This window comes from Cydia amplana, chromosome 25 (genome assembly GCF_948474715.1).
Source record: "Cydia amplana chromosome 25, ilCydAmpl1.1, whole genome shotgun sequence".
NCBI lineage: Eukaryota > Metazoa > Arthropoda > Insecta > Lepidoptera > Tortricidae > Cydia > Cydia amplana.
The window spans coordinates 8,993,363-9,015,803 of NC_086093.1; the positions used below are offsets into that span (position 1 = coordinate 8,993,363).

The 22,441-nt window shown below is 41.9% G+C and overlaps 2 protein-coding genes across 2 annotated transcripts in view; one reads left to right on the plus strand and one right to left on the minus strand.

Moving 5' to 3' along the window:
• The first annotated feature begins 6,444 nt into the window (after positions 1 to 6,444).
• On the plus strand, positions 6,445 to 9,263 carry LOC134659617 (UPF0669 protein C6orf120 homolog). The gene is made up of 4 exons (XM_063515297.1): positions 6,445 to 6,733; positions 7,432 to 7,523; positions 7,977 to 8,099; positions 9,126 to 9,263. The coding sequence occupies exons 1-4, from the start codon at positions 6,501 to 6,503 to the stop codon at positions 9,230 to 9,232; spliced, it is 555 nt and encodes a 184-aa protein (XP_063371367.1). The 5' UTR covers positions 6,445 to 6,500; the 3' UTR covers positions 9,233 to 9,263.
• Positions 9,264 to 12,889: 3,626 nt separating this feature from the next.
• Positions 12,890 to 22,441, minus strand: part of LOC134659623 (uncharacterized) — a 33,447-nt gene continuing 23,895 nt past the window's right edge. Inside the window, exons 9-13 of the mRNA XM_063515305.1 lie at positions 20,592 to 20,844; positions 18,654 to 18,805; positions 14,953 to 15,112; positions 13,622 to 13,725; positions 12,890 to 13,052 (exon numbers count right to left, since the gene is read on the minus strand). Coding sequence (XP_063371375.1) covers positions 12,983 to 13,052; positions 13,622 to 13,725; positions 14,953 to 15,112; positions 18,654 to 18,805; positions 20,592 to 20,844 — 739 coding nt within the window. The 3' untranslated portion in view covers positions 12,890 to 12,982. The remainder of the gene's footprint in view (positions 13,053 to 13,621; positions 13,726 to 14,952; positions 15,113 to 18,653; positions 18,806 to 20,591; positions 20,845 to 22,441) is intronic.

Consider the following 22,441-nt stretch of genomic DNA (forward strand, 5'->3'; position numbering starts at 1 on the left):
TGATAGTGACTAGCTATACGTAAATAATTAGTGATTTTCTACTATTTGATCACTTTCACCTTGTAACAATAAAATACCTACTGCAACCCTAGTTTTGAAACTCGTTCCCTTGGAGGATACAACTAAACGGAGTAGCTATTAACAGGCTTTCCCCTCTGTCGAAAATAGGCGGCCAACGGTCATACACAATGTATGGACTGACGTTTATCTGACATGGCTATTTTTACGTTACGCATACATTTGACGTTCCCCTCCCCCGCAAAAATCGGCAGACTGTTTTGTACAGAAAGTTACAGATATGGCGTCTCCGTTTGATTATATCCTCCAAGCTCGTTCCCTTCGTTCTTTTGTCAATGAAAAGTCAATAGTATTGACGGCTGCTTTCTTGTTAATAATAATACCTAATAATAGCCGATAATAATACCCGCATGACGCGTCACGCATTAAACTTAGGGGAGAGATATGACCTCATCAATTTAACCCCTGTTTTACTATTATTAAATCTACAATAAGTAGGTACACAAGTACCTGAAAGGGAACAATTCTTTTGTTTATAATAGAAACTTCAAAATTACCTATTTCCATTTCTGGTCAACCAAATCTTGTCAGTAAAAAAAGGCGCGAAATTCAAATTTTCTATGGGACGATATCCCTTCGCGCCTACATTTTTCAAATTTGCCGGCTTTTTCTACTGTCAAGATCTGGTTGACCAAGTATAAGTACTAAAGAAAAACCAGACCCGGACAAGTGCGAGTCGGACTCGTCCACAGAGGGTTCTGTACTTTTTAGTATTTGTTGTTATACTCGCAGCGGCAACAGAAATACTACATCGTCTGGTGCGGAACGCTAATGGCTCCTCTACACGATGGCCCATCATAGTGGCCCACTATGATGGGCCAGCGTGTAGAGAGGGTAGTGGTGTCAGCTGGCTTATGATGGCGCGGCTGGATGGCGATGGGATATGGCCTCGATGTCGGTTTTTCGGCCGCACATCAAAGGTAGTGGGCCAGCGATGGCGCGTACGCATCTACACGTGGCTGACGTGGCCCATTCCATAGTGCGTGCTCTCAACCATCGCATAATGTCCACGGCGCTGGTCCAGCGCTGGGCCATCATGTAGAGGAGCCATAAAAAAGTGTCCAAGCCCTCAAGTGACGGGATCGCAGTCGTAGCGTAAACGTTTGGCATGTTGGCTAGGCCCCCAGGGCGTTAGCCGCGCCCGCGTAAGTTTAAGACGCGGGTTTGAATCCAGCCTTCGCCAGGGCTACTCACTTTGTCTTTACTAAGTATATGAGTTATATGATACCTATCTATGTATATATTTCAGTTTTTAATTTATAAGTATACTAACCTAAGTATAAATAATAGTGTAACCACCTAAAAAAACACAAATCAAAAATATATTTAATACAACATTTTTATTAGTTTTCTAGTTGTACGAATGTTTTGTCCTAATTTAGAATTTCCCAAGTTCTATTCCTAAACTAAAAGCCGACGGATGCCTAATACCTTTCCTAATGAAGAAAGCAATCAAAAGAAATGTGAATAAACCGTAATACCCAAGCAATAACAGGAAACCTTATCACCAAGTTGATTCACATTTGTAAACTCAAATCTTATCAAATTGTGTAAAGTAAGATAATCGTATCAAGTAATTCAAGAATCGCGTCACCGTGGTACTGATATAAAAGAGAATAACAAATGACGACACCGAAGAAAACAAATGTACCGTAAAATGGGGTGAGTAGGGTCAAAACTGAAATTCAAACCTCGATAACATTTTATTTTTACATATGAAAACTGAATGGTGTATAATAAGTGTTCCGGACGTTTGTATTTTAGTTTTTATTTTATTTTGGATAGTTCCATTTCATAACTTTGACGATAAAGAGGAAAACCCACCTCACCCCGTAGTGCCTCGTATTTGGGGTGAGAGGGGTTTTCATACAAAGGTGATTTTGGAAGATTGTTGGATCGATTTTTTTTATTATGCGTATTACTATAGCTCCATTTTAAATTGGAATACATTATTTTTGTAGCAGTAGCCTTAAATCCCTTCTCACCCCCCTCTCAAACCTTCTCTCCACATTCATAACCCACCTCTCCCCGCGAAACCTACTCACCCCGTTTTACGGTACTTAAAATACTTACAAATTTTACAGTAGCCTAATAAAATTGTGTGCCAGCTACCAGAGTATGGGACAGTCCAATCGGTCGGCATTATTCGCCAGGATTATGTTGTTAGGACATTAAGGCCTGTCCAGACGAGGACAATTTTTCGCCAATTGATTTGATCGGACAATTTAATCAATTTAGCGAAAATTGTTCCGTTCTGGATAGGCTTTTAGGACGTAGGGCTCATCCATTAATTACGTCACACGTTTAGGAGGAGGGAGGGGGTCAAGAAAATGTGACATGTTGTGACATGGGGGAGGGGGGAGTCACAAACATTGTGATGTCACTTTAACTTCATCAGTAACCGAAAATTAATTTATATTTTTTTATTCGCTGTACAGTTAAATAATGAGATTTTGGATGTAACTTACGTTGTGTTATAAAATTACTAATATTTATATATCAAAAATATTTTTTTATTAAAAAAATAATGCCGAGTTAATATTGTCGATTTCGTTGAAAACAAAATTGCCTAAAATGTGACGTCACACCAGGGGGGGAGGGGTTTGCAAAATGTGACCAAGTGTGACAAGGAGGGGGGGAGGGGTAAAAAAACCTAGAAATTCGTGTGACGTAATTAATGGATGATCCCGTACTGCCATGGGTTAGCATTTCTGATATCTGCCTCGCGTTTTCTCGGCGTCACCATACAAATAGAGGCGTGCTACTAGGTATCTTGACTAATATCTTATCTGTGGATTTGCAGTCTTGGCCGCCCTAGGCCCGAGGCCCTGTAGTAAAAATTACTAGCCGCCCCTTTTTCAGCACCCATTATAGTACAGACAGCCGTGTAAGGTACATATATGTATATCTGGCCGACCTAGGTCCGGGTCGCTCCGGGCCTACTTAGGCCCGATTTGCTAGCGAGTTGAAAGCGAGGCGAGCGCGCAGCAGCGAGTTCGCCGCGAGCGCGCAACGATCTCGCAAATCGCTAATGTGACCCCGCAGTGTTCGTTAGCAACAGTACCTACATATATATCCGTCTATTGTTTACGAGTACGACGAAAACAATGTGCTTTTACACCTGGCGATAGGTAAACAGTATCGAACAACGTAATAAGTAGTTAAGTACACACCGCGTCACAAAACATACGACAATTGTATTTTTTTAAGGGTTCCGTACCTCAAAAGGAAAAAACGGAACCCTTATAGGATCATTCTTGCGTGTATTTGTCTGTCTGTCCGATCATTCTCCCCGGAAGGGGCCCCTTCCGAAACTACTGGGTCTAAAAATTTGAAAAATATACACAAAATAGTTCTTTACCTATAGATGACAGGAAAACCCAAAGAGTAGTATAAATCATCATCACTAGATAGTATAAAACAAAGTCGCTTTCCGCTGTTTGTCTGTCTGTATGTATGCTTATTGCTTAGATCTTTAAAACTACGCAACGGATTTTGATGCGGTTTTTTTTAAATAGATAGAGTGATTCAAGAGGAAGGTTTTTGTTTAATTTGTTAACCCGTGCAACGCCGGGGCGGGTCGCTAGTAATATATAAAACCTATTAGAAACGCGAGTCGGACTTAATGTAGGGGAAACTGAGGAGGGTTGATCACCCCTTTTGTTTTTAGCATACATTTTCTTAACTATTTGTAGTATTGAAAAACTTTATAGACCATACGACTCAGAATTTATCTCTTCATTAATAGTTTGAATTAGAACAGATTTGTGCAATAAATTAGATCATTATTTAATGAAAACCCATACTGTTGACTTTTACCATGTGTCCCCTATGTAAGGGAGACTTGTTTACCCCTGGTCGGGAGCCTTGATCCTAGGGGGATCAAGTGACCCTGGTTCTTGGGACACATGGTAAACATATTTTTACCATGTCTCCCCATACCAGATTCTCATTGATTATATAACTCGGATCGCTATTAGTAATGCATCTATAATTTGTAAAATACACAGCAAACATATATATATTGCATCTTCCATACTTCGAATTTGTATTTCCGGTAATCAGATGTCTAAGCCGAAGGGATCAAGTCTTCCAGATTTGGGGACACTTGGTAAAAAGATTTTAAGTGGCAATGTCATATTTCGAGGGTAGTATCTACATTAATTTATTCACTTTATCTACAGAAAATTAATATATGAAGATATCAAACACATATTAATCCATAATCTTATACTTTAAAAAAACAATGTAATCGTATTATCCATAAAACAACATAAAATAGGGAATCAATTTTTGTACCAAAAAAAAAGTTAAAAAAAAAACAAAAATCTAAGTTATTAACATAAAATTTCTTGTAACAAGCTAATTTTTTTAAAGTTCTTAATGAAGGTATTTTTAGCGTCAGATACCTACAGCAATTTTAATTTTTTTACCCATCACTGGTCGTTATTGTTTACTATAATGAATAAGTTTAGAAATTTACTGCTCACGTTTCGAGGACGGTGTTTGAGCTGCATAATCCTAAAATCCTTTCTATGGACCGTAGGTTCTATAGTACATAAGGTCGGAAAGCCATTGAAATAGCATTTCATCCATAAAAACAAGTATCGCCGGTTGAAAACCAAATATCGTTATTATAAGTGTTTTTTGTCGACCGAGTAACATCCCCTGTGTGTAAAACGTTTAACTTGATAAAAAAGACCAAGTACGGGTAGTTCGTAAAATGTTGATGTCAACTTTAGTCAGTTTTTTCAAAGGCCACGGGGATAATTCCGTTTTCGGAGTCGGTTGTATAATTAAAAACTGAATTATACGCCATTAAATTCCGTTTTAGTAAACAATAATGAGTCAAAAACCTTGAAAGTTTAAATCAGTGTTTCTCTGGTCGTACTTTCGCGGCATGATTTACTAAAGAAAAGAAAATATTTATGATAGCTCTATGAATAATTTTGTAAGTAAATTTATTACAATGTATACTTGATCGCTTTGGGGGTGACATGATCCCGGAATCATATCTCCCCTGAAGAAAAAGATAAAGTCTCCCCATACATAGTAAGATTATAACACGTGCCGTACTCGAAACATGTGTTCGCGTATATCAATGTAATCCAAGTTAATCATCACTTCAATAAACAACAAATAAATTAAGCACACTCACTAACATCATTTCCATCTCATATTATAAAATGAATCCAGTTAAAGCTCACTGAAAATTGAATATAGTACGCAGAAAATCTTTCACCGTCCGCCATTTTTGAACCACTGACTTTTCCGATACAGTGCCATGACAGAACGTGAAGTTAGGAACGAATGAATGAGTGTTACCAGCGCAAAAAATTGTATCTCGTTTGGTTTGATTAAAAATGAAGTTTACCAAGTGTCCCCTAGGGATCGACCCTCCCCACCCTCACCTACGGAACCCTAGCTTGGAACGCGAGTCCGACTCGCACTTTGCCGGTCTTTTCTTATTCAACTGGGAAAGAAGCGGGTTAGACAGGCTTCTGTCAGGATTCTGACGACGGGATAAACGGAAGTAACGGAGCATCAAAAACCTAACCCAAATTCCAAATGACCTAGCGAGTTGAAATATATTTACATATTTACATAATGATCTCCAGAATTAAGTTCCCATTTTGTACGCCTCTCTGAGGCAGGACATGAACTACATGAAGACCGTTTTTCGTTAGTAGCGAAATATATGCCATCTGGTGTCAAGTAGCGGTACTGATAGTTCTATTACCTTGACGTTAGATGTCGACTACGAAATAACTCGCGTTTTGGCACAGAATAAATAATAGTACTAAGTACAGAACACAGATATGGCCGCTAGGTGGCGACAGCGCCACGCGCGGCTTATGGCTTTCCCCAAAATTGGGGCCGAACGGATGTATTTTAGAATAGCTACCTGTAGCAAAGCGACGAAATCGCGGAGTGAGACACGCCTGGTTTTGGTAAGAAAACTGATGTATAGTGTGTCAAAGGACTGTCTTATTTCAAACATAGACATAGAGAGTCATACTATCTTTGTCTTACACTAGTACTAGCACCCAAAAGAAAATGATGAGTATAGTTTTTTTGTTCCTATTTACTGACAAATGGGTTTGACCATCTATATGTCATGTATGGTTGACGGTTTCTGAACGATGTAATATGAAAGATTGTACGCTTTCCGAACGAAGCATTACTGTCAACTCGTAAGTAGGTCAGCTTGATGCTAATAACGCTATTATTTTTTATCAATGTTGTATATTTTTTTATAAATATGTCTTAACTAATTAACTTAAGGTCTAATTTCAAGTAATTATTTATTATTAACCAGGCTACAAAGATGTAATTTTCTTCAACAAGATCAAATATGCTCTGAAAGTCCTCTCCAGTCCTCTCGCATTGTTATTATACAATTTTCTTTGTTTCGCATAGAAATGCGTCGTGAATTTATATTAGTGTTATTAGGAATTATATGTATATCAACTATATCCTCACTTTTATCAGGATATGTGCAAATAGAGTCTGATAAAGTGCTATTAGATACGGTAGTAGGTTCGGTGGGTGCTGGCAATTTTTCATATTGGCAGTTGGGACACATTGGGCCGCTGCTGGTGGAACTGACCTCTCTGACAGGCGACGCGGACCTTTATGTTGCTGATACAATCAGGTTTGTTAGCGCAAATTTGCAGTTAAAGATGAAAAAAGATTGAACAAAACCTAGCTGTATTTACGATGTATATTTCTGGATCATCATCTTCATCTTCCTCGCGTTGTCCCGGCATTTTGCCACGGCTCATGGGAGCCTGGGGTCCGCTTGGCAACTAATCCCAGTAATTGGCGTGGGCACTAGTTTTTACGAAAGCGACGGCCATCTGACCTTCCAACCCAGAGGGTAAACTGGGCCCGTATTGGGATTAGTCCGGTTTCCTCACGATGTTTTCCTTCACTGAAAAGCGACTGGTAAATATCAAAAGATATATATTTCTGGATATGAGCAGAATTTTCTACATAGTAATGGTATACATGCTATTATCTTAACCATTTTGTAGTTTTGCATTGCTTAATTGGGTTTTTCTTCTATTAATTATCTTAAACAAGAGCAAACGGCGGCGTTGCGTAGTCGGTAGTGACCCTGCCTTGTAAAGCAGGAGATCCCGTGTTCGAGTCCCGGTAAAGGCATTTATTTTTTGTATGAACCCAGGTATTGCTTTCTGACTATTTACCTATCTATCTATTAACATTGTTGTCTAGTACCCAGCATTGTTTGAGCTTTCTTTGGGACTATTTAATTTGTATGACTATTGGGACTATTTAGTTTGTATTTGTAAGACTGTTCAGTATTTATTTATATTGACTTCATTTCAGGCCAAGTTATGAGGTGGATCGGAACAACTTCAGCTCGGTGACCTGTGGCCCTGATCTCATCAACATCCCTGCTGACTTCCCGCGCCCCGTGGGTTAGTATCTTCATAAATTTGATGACCTGACAGCCCTAGCCAGTAGCATAGAGAAAAAAATACATAGAGTGGTCACTCCATTCTCATAGTGGACATCTACCATCGAGTAGTGGAATTGTCAGTACTGCTACGTGACAATAGATGTTACACTGACCCAAAAGTCTAATGCTCAACAATTTTCAGCTAATAATATAACCGGATTAGCCGGAACTCTATTTTCAACTCCTGCTTTAATATTAGTTGTCAATTGTTGTTCAATACAATTTTCGTGAGTCGCGACTCACTAGATATCTAGTAGTAAGCGAGGACCTACAACTATAATAATAGTAGAAAAAAAATTAGTCATGGGTGGTGTTTTCTATGTACCTATATAAAAATATCGAAACATTCAACATATACTCTATAGGTAAGAGTTAGCGAGGTTCCACTGTATACATACATATTTGTTTGTAGGTATCGGCGTGTTCGGGCACTGGTCGCATGCGCAGTCCGACTACAGCATCCAAGTGTTCCTGACGGCCCCGGCGCCGCGCACTCACGCCTTCCTCGAGGACACCAGGCCGCATGAGAGGACAGGTGAGTTACTTTATAATTATCACTCTTACAGCAACATTTAATAATAGTTTTGAATGATTCACGGTTAGTTTCACCATAGAGAAAAAAATACATAGAGTGCTCACTCCATACATCAGTTTTAGTACCAAAAAGACTATTAGCATCTAGCATCGAGTAGCGGAACTATCAACTCTTATGCTGTTGAGATAAGACTTTCCGGTCGGTGCTACATCTATTGTCCAGTAGCAGTACTGATAGTTCCGCTACTCGATGCTAGATGTAGACACTGAAATTAATAGTCTGAACTAATGTATGGAGTGAGCACTCTTGTCTTACTTATTTCTCTATGGTTTCACTATACTTATATCGACCGGGATATGAACCGTGATTACCTTTTGTATTGTTTTCGATCTCCCGATATTTCGACGCAGTTACATGCATCTTTTTCACGGGTAACTGAAGATAGCGGGCGGGTGTCAAAGTTGCATGTAACTGCGTCGAAAAATCGGGAGAGGATATTTGACTGTATTTAAAATAAATTATTTTACACCATGCATGAAATAAAGCCCCAGAAGACTAATAGAGAAACGTAGACAGCACTTGTTTTTAAACACAATTTTAATACTATATAATATACACCCGTTTAATACTATAAAGAGTAGGTAATTTGATTGTGACGTCACATGCTAGTGTTTCATTTAAATTCCATAGTAGCAAAATCGTTTTGACAGTTCGAAAAAAGAAACTGATTTGACTAGTAGTCAAATACCCTATACAAAAGGCAATCACGGTACATATCCCGGCACAGAATAAATAATAGTACTAAGTACAGAAGACTCACTCTCTAACAAAACGCGTCTGTTACGATCAGCACAGATATGGCCGCTAGGTGACGACAGCGCCACGCGCGGCTTATGGCTTTCCCCAAAATTGGGGCGGAACGGATGTACTTTTAGCTACCTGTAGCAAAGCGACGAAATCGCGGAGTGAGACACGCCTGATCCCGGTCGATACAAGTCTAGTGAACCCTGTTTATGTTTGTTACAGAGGTGGAGAAGCGACGCGAGAAACGGAAAGGCGAGGAGGAGGGGAAACCCCGCTTCCTGAAGCTGCTCAGCATATTGGACATGATCTTCGACATGTTCGTGCTGTAGGAGCGAGACCGACTGTTATATGTTGACGACAAAGAGAATGTATAGAGCGTTACTGTCATGGTAAATTATGTAGCCACAGTAATTTTACTGCCATCTTTCGACAGCAGATTAACACTGTTAGAACGCCATTTGACTTTGACCCTTATTCTTTTATGTGTTAATTTGTTAAATATTGAAATTAACGCCATCTACCAGACATTAGGCCAAAGGTTATGGCGCCATCTCTCGACAATATTGCACCATACCTTTGGCCTATTGTCATTTAACAGGGTCGGACAGACAGACGCACAAGTGATCCTATAAATAAGGGTTAAAAACTGAATCCTTTTGAGGTACGGAACCCTAAAAACCAGTGATAATGCAATGTTATGATGACATCGAGCTGATCTGATGATGGAGTCGGAAGGTAGACAGTAGCATAGAGAAATATAGTAAGACAAGAGTGCTCACTCCATACATCAGTTAGACTATTAATTTCAGTGTCTACATCTAGCATCGAGTAGAGGAACTATCAGTACTGCTATTTGACAATAGATGTAGCACCGACCGGAAAGTCTTATCTCAACAGCATAAGACTTTCCGGTCGGCGCTACATCTATTGTCAAGTACCAGTACTGATAGTTCCGCTACTCGATGCTAATAGTCTTTTTAGTACTAAAACTGATGTATGGAGTGAGCTATGTATTTTTTTCTCTATGACAGTAGATTCTCGTAGGCTATGTGATACATGCAATCTCATTCAGTTTGGGTTTGTTAGAATCGTCCCTAATAGTACCTAGACGTTAAGATTTTGTTCACTTGGTTGTTCTAGTCATTAAAATATTTTACAAAATAATGTAGTTTCTTTTATTTACTCGCAAAATTGTATGTTTAGGCAGGCGTGTCTCACTCCGCGATTTCGTCGCTTTGCTACAGGTAGCTAAAAGTACATCCGTTCGGCCCCAATTTTGGGGAAAGCCATAAGCCGCGCGTGGCGCTGTCGCCACCTAGCGGCCATACCTGTGCTGATCGTAACAGACGCGTTTTGTTAGAGAGTGAGTCTTCTGTACTTAGTACTATTATTTATTCTGTGGTTGGGTTCGAATCTCGGTAAGGGTATTTATATATTTGTGCGTTTATCAAGATTATTAACCTGTCCTATCCTTAGACGCCATCCCACTAACCCGGGGTTAAGCGGTTAAACCGTTAACCAAGTGTCATATTGTACTGGTATCCATGGTAACTCCAGGTTTAACCGTTAACCCCGGCTAACCAGGGTTAACCCCGGGTTAGTGGAATGTTACAAGTGGCCCTTGGACACGGAACCGAGCGTGAAATTTAATCTATCAGTTATTCGTTTAATTTAGTAGTACCACTGTCATCACCAGGCTGTATCTCATGAACCATAATAGCTAGACAGTTGAATTTTTCACAGATGATGTATTTCTGTTGCCGCTATAACAAGAAAAAAAAAATACGAAACCCTCGGTGGGCGAGTCCGTCTCGCGACACGGTTTTTTTAGTACCTATATCACATCAATTTAAGTATTTTAAGATTATAATAAAACAAAGAAATCCTTAAGGTACTATATTTTATTCATCGTATTTACAAATAAAGACAGATTCATATTACGAGTTATTTTCATGACAAAATTCAAAACCTTAGCATATATTATTATCTTTCCCATTCATGTACTCTTTAGAATAAGCACGAACGATACACCAGTCTCTTTCACGCCTTAAGTCATTCATATTATTAGTATGATATAAACACCTTTTTTTTTACAATCTGTATAATAATAGTAGATTACGAAATTACGATACAAGTGCGAAAAATAGGAAATTCGTAACGAGTGGCGATAAATAAAAACACGACGGGAGGGAGTGTTTAAAATCGACACGAGTTGCAACGAGTCCCTTTTCGCACGTGTATCGTACAACGTTTTAAATACAGTACATAATGGCCCTTTAAGTTTTCGACATAGGCACGTATTGTGGTAATTACCGCACTAGGGCGGTAAAGTACTGTAAAATAAGAAATACTTGTTGTCCGTTATCTTATTATTTATGACTAGATTTATTTTAAGAAATTCCATTTGGTATATTTGAATTTTTGATTAAGTATTGTACCTATGTGTTTATTTTAATAATGTTGGTGTTAAGGTATAATATTATAGCAGATCTTCATACTTCATAACTTACTTATACTTATTAATGATTAAATCAAAAACACATAAACGTGAACTAGGAAACAAATAAAATTATAAAACTTATAAAACAAATTGAATACCTATAAAATGTGTGTTGTAGAAATAATGTGTTGACATGTAAAATACTTATATTTTATCAATAAAAATTTGATTGATTGATTGATTTGATATTTTATGAAATATTTTGGTTTGTGTTTTTTTTAAGTAGTCACACTTAAATTATAAACTAAAATAGATATCATACACTAAAGAAAAAATGACCAAGTCCACTAGCGGTGGCAATAACTGGGTTATTCCTATTATTTTATCATAATTAATAATTATCTACCTAAATTAAGAAGATTCATTTGTGCGTAAAGTATTCGATATTAGTATTTAATATACTTAAACATATAAATACTCAAAAATGCGCGTTTTCCCAGAGATAAGACCTTGCTAGAGCGGTTTTTCACCCCCGAAAACCCACATAGCAAATTTTATCGAAATCGTTAGAGCCGTTCCCGAGATCCCCGAAATATACATGTATATAAATAAATAAGAATTGCTCGTTTAAAGGTATTAGATTTAATAACGGCATGGCAGAATGAAACAAGAAGATTGAGACTATCTATCCCCGTAACGCCCAAAGTGCATTATAATGCACACACCGGTTCAATCTGATTCCAACTTTACGTAAACCATTTGCACCATTCACTAACCCAGGGTTAACCGGTTAAACCTGGACTTAACATGGTTATCAGTACAATTTGACACTGGGTTAACTTAACCCCGGGTTAGTGGGATTGGGAGTGGCTCTTAATTAAGTAGCATTTCTTTGTTTCATTGTATCCTTAAACAAACGAAATCAATCCCAATTTACTATACGACAAGGTTCAAATTATAAAATGGGAACATTTTGCCTGGTGGGCCTTACAAATTCGCGTTCCTCCGATATTCAGTCCCCTTTATTGAGCGGAAATATTTTTTTATGATATAGGAGGGAACCAAACAGGAATCGCGTGATGGTAAGCGATTACCGTCGCCCATGGACACCTGCAACACCAGAGATTTCAATTGCGTTGCCGGTCTTTAGATTTAGATGGAAGTACGCTCTTTTCGCAACTAAAAAGCTATTTCGTAACTAGTTACGAAAGGATACAAAATTAGATTAGTTAATTTGACAAGAGATCTAAACATCGAGCAAAATTGATGGAACTGAGATCATTTTAACTTTTAACAAGCAGAAACGTCTGCGAACGATGCTATTAATATAATAACCTGAATATTAAGGAACTGAATACAATAACATGATATTATGTGCGTGAACTCTGGTGCCGATACTAACACCAAACGATACGAAATGGAACTAAAGTATCTTCTATTCTGTCCTATTGGTCGATATCAGTAGTTAAGAAATTAGTAACCCCAATTAGTAACCAGTTACCAACGGTTACAAAATGGGACTGAAGTATTCCCCGTCCGATGATGGCGATAGTTACGAACCAGGTTTATTTCCAATTCGTAACTAGTTACCAAAGGTTACGTAATGTTATTAAAGTATCTCCCGCCCTATAGGTGGATGTCAGCGACAGTAGCAGTACGGGTTCAGGTGCGGATGCGTTTTGCTGATGCAGTCTGGCTCGCTCCTGTAACTGTTAGACAAGGACAACATCAGTGACTGAGCAGATTCGATGATTTTGCAGAGGCCCAACGTAGCCGACATGTCTAATTGATAAAGGCTTTTAAATATGTAGATTAAAAAAAAGGTTCGATGAATAAATAGATTATAGTCGATTCAGTTTCTGGATTATTTTCAAAATGGCGGGCCTATATATTTATTCAGTTTTAAGTTATGCTCGCGAGTTATGCTCACAGAGTAACTAGTTTTATATTTATTTATCATAGCGGTGACATGGTTCAATTTTTATCGCCTGTCACTTTCGCACTTACGTACTTGTTAGAACGTGACAGGTGTAAAAATGCGACCGTGCTACGGCCGCAGGCGTGGCTCACTCCGGGATTTCGTCGCGTCGCTACAAATACCAACAAGTACATGCGGCCCACACCAATTTTGGTGTCTAGACATAGTAGTTGCCGCGCACCGCTACGGAACGGACGCCAGCGCGCTTGCGCCACCTAGCGGTCACATCTGTCGTTCTAGACGCGTTTTGAGACTGAATTTTCTACCTAGTACTATTATTTATTCTGTGGCGTGACTTACGCGTTAGTTCTAGATATGTCCCTCGTGTGTATTGTGAACGTGTCTTCCTTGACTAGATACGTCATCGAGGCCTCGTAGATGCCGTGGCCCGGGCCCACTGCTATCTGTTAACACATACCAATGGGGTTGGCAACTGTCAAAGGTTTAAATGGTTTTGTTTCCCATAAAGTTTTAAGTCATAATGTATTGTTTCTCATATTATCATTAGTCATAAAACTGAAACCGTTAACTTTTCAGGATTTTCGTTAGGTTATCCTATAGATAGGTTAGGTTAGGTTTGTTTTATGGCAATCCTGAAAAGTGACGCGTTTCTGAACCAAATGCATTATGACTAACGAAAATGCGGGCAAACAATACATTATGGCTTAAAACTATTTGGGAAACAAGAGAGACCCGGTTTGGATAGATGGCGCCATCATAGCTTGCCCATTTTCTATGAGATTTGGCTTAATGAGCTGCCATCCGGGGCACTAAAAAAACAAAAATTTGACACAATTCTAGGGATTGACAGGGCAAGCTATGATGGCGTCATCTGCTAAATACATTTACAAGAGTCGGTTCCGTACATTACCCAATTTTAATAATGTATTTGTTTTATGTGAAACGTGAATGAAATGTCTTTAAAAACCCGTAACATTTGCAATAGGTTTTACTGTCATCTTTTTGGTAAAGGATTACCTATTTTTTGTATTTTTTTTTTTCAAAATTTTAGACTCAGTAATTTCGGAGATAAAGGCGGGGAATGGTAGGACAGACAGACAGACGCACGAGTGATCCTATAAGGGTTCCGTTTTTTCCTTTTGAGGTACGGAACTCTAAAAAACACCGTGTATGTCTGCATGAGAAACAATACAATACAATACAAATACTCTTTACTGGACACCTCATTACAGAAAACAATACAAAGAATACAGAAAAGAAGACGTTAAACAACAGGCGGCCTTAACGCTAAAAAGCGATCTCTTCCAGACAATCTTTAGCGGAAATTTATAAATTTATGTCATAATAATAAGAGTAAACTGTCTTAAAGGGCCTCTGCGCTGTTGGCTTCGGCCCCACGCACGCCTTCCAAAGGTCCGGGACTCCATGGCCCCGAGATATGGAAAGGACAAACAAATAATCACTACATAGTATAAAACAAAGTCGCTTTCCCTGTCTGTCTGTATGTTTATATCTTTAAAAGTGCGCAACGGATTTTGATGCGGTTTTTTTAATAGATAGAGTGATTCAAGAGGAAGGTTTATGTATAATTTGTTAACCCGTGCGAAGCCGGGGCGGGTCGCTAGTAAATAATAATATGTGTATGTGTGTGTATGTATTTATAAACGTACCTTAACTTGATAGTTCTCATTGGCCACTTTGGTTTTGGCGTCAAAGTGGCCAACATAGCCGTCGACATCGCGCGCGTTCTTGAACGCGAGGAGTCTGCTGTTGGCGCGCTGGCGGAGCACCCAAGACGTCGAGGTCAGGCTCCGGGGCACACACAGGTTCCTGCGACCGATATAATTAATTAGTTAACATTCGTTTTTAAAAAGGGCCAAAGCCGATGGCACAGAATAACTAATAGTACTACCGTACAGAAAATTCACTCCTTCACAAAAGTCAGATTTAGGTATAAAATTACACATACGAGGGGTGTTCAAAATATTCTCGGTATGAGAATGAAAACAAACAAGTACGAAAAGTTTGATATTTTTATTTTTCAATATACTCCCCCCCTATGTTCATACACTTAAAAGATCGATCAATTATTTTTTTTAATCCCTCGTAAAAATATTTTTTATCTTTCGTGTAAAAATGCTCCTCCACTGCCGCCTTCAATGCTTCATCGTCAGAAAATTTATTTCCACGCAGATCCTTTTTAAGATTGGGGAGCAAAAAGAAGTCGCTGGGGGCTAAGTCCGGACTATACGGTGGGTGAGTAACAGTTTTAAACCCACATTCAACAATAGCTGCCTTGGCAATATGAGCAGTATGGACGGGGGCGTTGTCATGCAGAAGCAGAATACCTTTGGTTAACTTTCCTCGCCTCTTTTCTTTAATTACATCCTTTAATTGACGTAGAATGTTAGCGTAGTACTGTCCTGTGATATTTACACCTTTTTCTTTATAATCGATTAGTAATACTCCTTCACAATCCCAAAATATCGTGGCCATGACCTTGCCAGCTGAAGGGATGACCTTGAACTTCTTGGGATGAGCTGAACCCTTAATGTGCCACTGCATGGACTCTTGTTTACTCTCTGGGTCATAATGATGAACCCAGGTTTCATCTCCAGTAACTATTCTTTGCAGCACCTCATCAGGATTTTCACCGCACAGGTCAATAAAATCGGAACAACAAGCTACACGCATGTCTTTTTGAAGCCGAGTCAGCATTCGCGGAACCCATCTTGCACTTACTTTTGACATATTAAGATGGTCATGTATAATATCATGTACGGTACCAATAGAGAGATTGGTTACTTGTGCTATAGATTTTACCTTCACTCGACCATCTTCCAATATAAGTTTTTCCACTTTATCAATATTTTCTTGTGAAGTAGCTACTACAGGCCGGCCAGGTCTAGGGTCATCTTCAATACTCTCCCTTCCGCGTTTAAACTCGCTTGACCACTTTTGAATGGTAGATAAAGAAGGAGCAGACTCACGGTAAACACAATCCATTTCCTCTTTTATGGTTTTTTGATTTTTACCCTGTTTTGTCAAGAATTGTATCACGCATCGATGTTCTAATTTAGTTAACATTGTCAATTCGCACATGATGTTCATGTTTGTTCAGCAATTGCAGAAAAACAAAAGACTATCTCGGTTCGAATTATACTTTTTTTTAATGTCAATGAATAAACCTTAGCGGCCAGTAACGAAAGAAATTTTAGAAGAGGTCGTAAGATATCAATACCGAGAATATTTTGAACGCCCCTCGTATATTGCCGCCTGCAAGCAAAATTGAAACTTATAACCGCGCACGAACCGTGAATCTCCTTTGCGCGCCGCAGTTTTATGACCGAGCTGTGAGTGTCGGCACGGGGTTATCACTTGACAAGTTTTATACATATACCCACTGATTTATTATTTTTAAGATAAATATGTAGGAATTACAAACGTTGATTATGTAAATATACATTTTTTATCCGGAGATAGTATGTCTGATTCTCACGGAAGTAAGTTTCGAAGCCATTGTGTATTTTCAATTTTGCGCGAGCGCCACGTGACACGACTATCGTGCACGCCGAGCGGCAGCCCACTACCATACGCCTGTCCGATGGGCGCGCCGGCCAAATATACCTAAACTGCGGAGTGACACCCCCCTGCCGATGGATTAAGGCATAGGGGTCGTCCAGAAATCATGTGGTCATATTTGAACTATTTTAGACCCTCCCCCTACCCCGTTGGTGATATTTGGTGATTTTAACGCAACCACCTCCCCCCGTGCCACGAGATAATTATAATGCGGGTACTCTTAGACGCTAAGCAAGTCTAATGTCGTTTCAACTGTATCGCGTATATGTTTAAGATGCTATTTCTCAAAAACAGGCATCGTAAAAATCTGCTTATCACTTTTATAATATAAAATAGAGCGGATTTATATTTGATCTGATTAAATTTTTGAGTAATATTTTCGTTTTTGGCTTTCACGATTTGAAAAAAATTACACGTGATATCTTCTCTGACCCTCACCATCGTGATAATTTGTCATATTTTTCTTACCCCCACCCCCCCTCTAAACGATCACATGATAGGGACGACCCCATAGAGAAAAAAATACATAGATTGCTCACTCCATACATCAGTTTTGGTACCAAAAACACTATTAATTTCAGTGTCTACATCTAGCATCGAGTAGCGGAACTATCAGTACTTACTGCTACTTGACAATAGATGTAGCACCGACCGGAAATTCTTATCCTCAACAACATAAGGTATTGTTACCAAAATTGATGTATGGAGTGAGCACTCTTGTCTTGCTATATTTCTCTATGATTAGAAGAAATGTATGGTCGTGTTTATAAACTCGACTGTACTTGTAGTTATACGAAGCGAGTTGACCTAGTCCAGGAGCGCTTGTGCAGTCTTCTGGTAGAACGGGTCGTCGGTGGACACGTTTTGCCACGCGAGGCAACACCAGTGCTGAATGCCTCGCACTTACCCAACAGTGGCGACTAGCGAGTTGATGTAGTCGAGGAGCGCTTGTGCAGTCTTCTGGTAGAACGGGTCGTCGGTGGAGACGTTTTGCCACGCGAGGCAACACCAGTGCTCGATGCCTCGCACTTACCCAACAGTGACGACTAGCGAGTTGATGTAGTCGAGGAGCGCTTGTGCAGTCTTCTGGTAGAACGGGTCGTCGGTGGACACGTTTTGCCACGCGAGGCAACACCAATGCTCGATGCCTCGCACTTACCCGACAGTGGCGACTAGCGAGTTGATGTAGTCGAGGAGCGCTTGTGCAGTCTTCTGGTAGAACGGGTCGTCGGTGGACACGTTTTGCCACGCGAGGCAACACCAGTGCTGAATGCCTCGCACTTACCCGACAGTGGCGACTAGCGAGTTGATGTAGTCGAGGAGCGCTTGTGCAGTCTTCTGGTAGAACGGGTCGTCGGTGGACACGTTTTGCCACGCGAGGCAACACCAGTGCTCGATGCCTCGCACTTACCCGACAGTGGCGACTAGCGAGTTGATGTAGTCGAGGAGCGCTTGTGCAGTCTTCTGGTAGAACGGGTCGTCGGTGGACACGTTTTGCCACGCGAGGCAACACCAATGCTCGATGCCTCGCACTTACCCGACAGTGGCGACTAGCGAGTTGATGTAGTCGAGGAGCGCTTGTGCAGTCTTCTGGTAGAACGGGTCGTCGGTGGACACGTTTTGCCACGCGAGGCAACACCAGTGCTGAATGCCTCGCACTTACCCGACAGTGGCGACTAGCGAGTTGATGTAGTCGAGGAGCGCTTGTGCAGTCTTCTGGTAGAACGGGTCGTCGGTGGACACGTTTTGCCACGCGAGGCAACACCAGTGCTGAATGCCTCGCACTTACCCGACAGTGGCGACTAGCGAGTTGATGTAGTCGAGGAGCGCTTGTGCAGTCTTCTGGTAGAACGGGTCGTCGGTGGACACGTTTTGCCACGCGAGGCAAGCGCACCAGTGGGGCTCGATGCCTGCCTCGCTGCACGAGCGGTTGCGGGGGATCTGAAGAAAAAAGAAAATTTTAGCCTTTATAAGGCAGAGGGAAAATGTGACTTTCCATCTGAGAAGGGTCCTTATGCTTCATGTGAAATAAGGAATTTCGCCTTTAAGCCCCAAGCTTGCCCCAAGCTTCAAGCTTGTTATTTTCCTACTTAACGGTCATAATATAAATTCGTATAGATTAGTGCAAAATAATTTATATTGTAATTTCATATTATGAAATAAATAAATCTAAATCTAATCTAAAACAATTCAAAATTCTTCTGTGATGGAAAGCCATATATTTCCCACATGACTTTGTTCAAAAGTGATAGGGTTCAGTTTTGCATAATTTTTGACACGTTTGAAACCTATACCGGATTAATCATTGTTCCAATGCTGCCTCATGTCCAGCACGTCAAGTGAGCGCGCGTTGACGCCGAGCAGCGTTCTCCTACTGTCTTATGCGCGCCTGGTACATTTCAGTCATACTTGAATCTATGTGGCGTAGTCGGCGCGCGTAGGAGCGACGAGCGACGCTGAATACTGTTTTTCTCCTTCCGTCTTATACGCTCCTGGTACTAGCTTACATATAACTTCCAGTCATTTTATCGAAAATTATACACTTACCGGTTCCAACATAGTGAGTGCTCTAGTATAGTCCGCCCCCGCACTTTATACGGGCTCCAGTGCTGCCTCATGTCCAGCACGTCATGTGAGCGCACATTGACGCCGAGCAGCGTTCTCCTACTGTCTTATGTGCGCCTGGTACTCTTACATACATTTCAGTCATACTTTCAGTCATGTGGTCAAAGAGAATCGCCGCGCGTAGTAGCGACGCTCAATACTGTTTGTCTCCTTCTGTCTTATATGCTCCTGGTACTTTCTTTCATATTACTTCCAGTCATTTTATCGAAAAATTAAAAGAAAGTATTTAGACTTACCGGTTCTAACATGGTGAGTGCTCTAGTATAGTCCGCTCCCCGCACTTTATAAGGGTTCCAGTGCTGCCTCATGTCTAGCACGTCAAGTATAGTAGCGTGCAGGCCCCAATTTCACCACGGTGACAGGTGCGACAATTGTAAAACATTACTGTTGCTGACGTCACAGACATCCATGGGCTACGGTTACCGCTTACCATCGGGCGGGCCGTATTCCTGTTTGCCACCGTCATTGTATTACATATTTAAAAAACATTATTATATCGGGAGAAAAACAGATATTTCTCTTGCGAAGTTTCTGACAATTGTCACAAGATTCAAAAGAATTGTCGGTAATTCTTGACAGGAAATGAGTTCTGTGTCGGAATTTCGTGACAATTGTCGTGTTTCTTGTGACAATTGTCATATACTTCTCAAGAGAAATATCTGTTTTTCTCTCGATATAGTAATGTTTTTTTTAAATAATACAATGATGGTGGCAAACAGGAATACGGCCCGTCCGATGGTAAGCGGTAACCGTAGCCCATGGATGTCTGTGACGTCAGCAACAGTGATGTTTTACAATTGTCGCACCTGTCACCGTGGTGAAATTGGGGCCTGGTCGTGCGCGGTGGTGAGCGCGTGCGCGTAGCGTGCAAGTCGTGCGCGGTGAGCGTATGCTGACGCCGAGCAGCGTTTTCCTACTGTTTTATGTGCGCCTGGTACTCTTATATACAATTCAGTCATACTTGAGTCCATTCATGTGGGCGCGCGTAGGAGCGACGCTGTATACTGTTTTTCTCCTTCCGTCTTATACGCTCCTGGTACTAGCTTACATATAACTTCCAGTCATTTTATCGAAAAATTAAAAGAAAGTATTTAAGACTTACCGGTTCCAACATAGTGAGTGCTCTAGTATAGTCCGCCCCCCGTACTTTATACGGGTTCCAGTGCTGCGTCATGTCCAGCACGTCGAGTATAGTGGCGTGCAGGTCGTGCGCGGTGGTGAGCGCGCGCGCGTTGTGCTGCAGCGCGCGCTGCGCGTGCGGCCGCGCGCGGGCGAGGCGCTCGGGGAGGCGGAGCGCGAGGAGGGGGAGGCGCTCCTCCAACTTGCCTTGAAGGGTGTCGCGGACGTTCGCGTATCTGGGAAACAATAGTAACTATGTAACTGCTACGTAATGAAAGGCATTAAAATACGAGTGTGGGTTTAAGAAACGAACGAAGTGAGTTTCATAATAGGATCACACGAGTGTTTTAATGCCTAATTATGTAGAATTACATAAATAATAAGAGGAGCGACTTCGCAAAGCAGTTATGATAATAGTAAATTATGCAACTTCAGTAGTTTTTGAGTTTATCGCGAACATATATATACACACAAACGCTACGCGGCGGGGGACTTTGTTTTATAAGGTTTATATTCTATTCTGCTGGAAGTGAAAAAAAGTATATTAAAGGGTACCTAGGCCCGTGGTCTCCCATGACGACTGTGAGCGTATCTTCGGCCCTGGACACGAGGCTGCGCAACAACGCAGCGGTGTCGTCGTCGGCAGTACCCACCTAGGCCCGTGGTCTCCCATGACGACTGTGAGCGTATCTTCGGCCCTGGACACGAGGCTGCGCAACAACGCAGCGGTGTCGCCGTCGGCAGTACCCACCTAGGCCCGTGGTCTCCCATGACGACTGTGAGCGTATCTTCGGCCCTGGACACGAGGCTGCGCAACAACGCAGCGGTGTCGCCGTCGGCAGTACCCACCTAGGCCCGTGGTCTCCCATGACGACTGTGAGCGTATCTTCGGCCCTGGACACGAGGCTGCGCAACAACGCAGCGGTGTCGTCGTCGGCAGTACCCACCTAGGCCCGTGGTCTCCCATGACGACTGTGAGCGTATCTTCGGCCCTGGACACGAGGCTGCGCAACAACGCAGCGGTGTCGTCGTCGGCAGTACCCACCTAGGCCCGTGGTCTCCCATGACGACTGTGAGCGTATCTTCGGCCCTGGACACGAGGCTGCGCAACAACGCAGCGGTGTCGTCGTCGGCAGTACCCACCTAGGCCCGTGGTCTCCCATGACGACTGTGAGCGTATCTTCGGCCCTGGACACGAGGCTGCGCAACAACGCAGCGGTGTCGTCGTCGGCAGTACCCACCTAGGCCCGTGGTCTCCCATGACGACTGTGAGCGTATCTTCGGCCCTGGACACGAGGCTGCGCAACAACGCAGCGGTGTCGTCGTCGGCAGTACCCACCTAGGCCCGTGGTCTCCCATGACGACTGTGAGCGTATCTTCGGCCCTGGACACGAGGCTGCGCAACAACGCAGCGGTGTCGTCGTCGGCAGTACCCACCTAGGCCCGTGGTCTCCCATGACGACTGTGAGCGTATCTTCGGCCCTGGACACGAGGCTGCGCAACAACGCAGCGGTGTCGTCGTCGGCAGTACCCACCTAGGCCCGTGGTCTCCCATGACGACTGTGAGCGTATCTTCGGCCCTGGACACGAGGCTGCGCAACAACGCAGCGGTGTCGTCGTCGGCAGTACCCACCTAGGCCCGTGGTCTCCCATGACGACTGTGAGCGTATCTTCGGCCCTGGACACGAGGCTGCGCAACAACGCAGCGGTGTCGTCGTCGGCAGTACCCACCTAGGCCCGTGGTCTCCCATGACGACTGTGAGCGTATCTTCGGCCCTGGACACGAGGCTGCGCAACAACGCAGCGGTGTCGTCGTCGGCAGTACCCACCTAG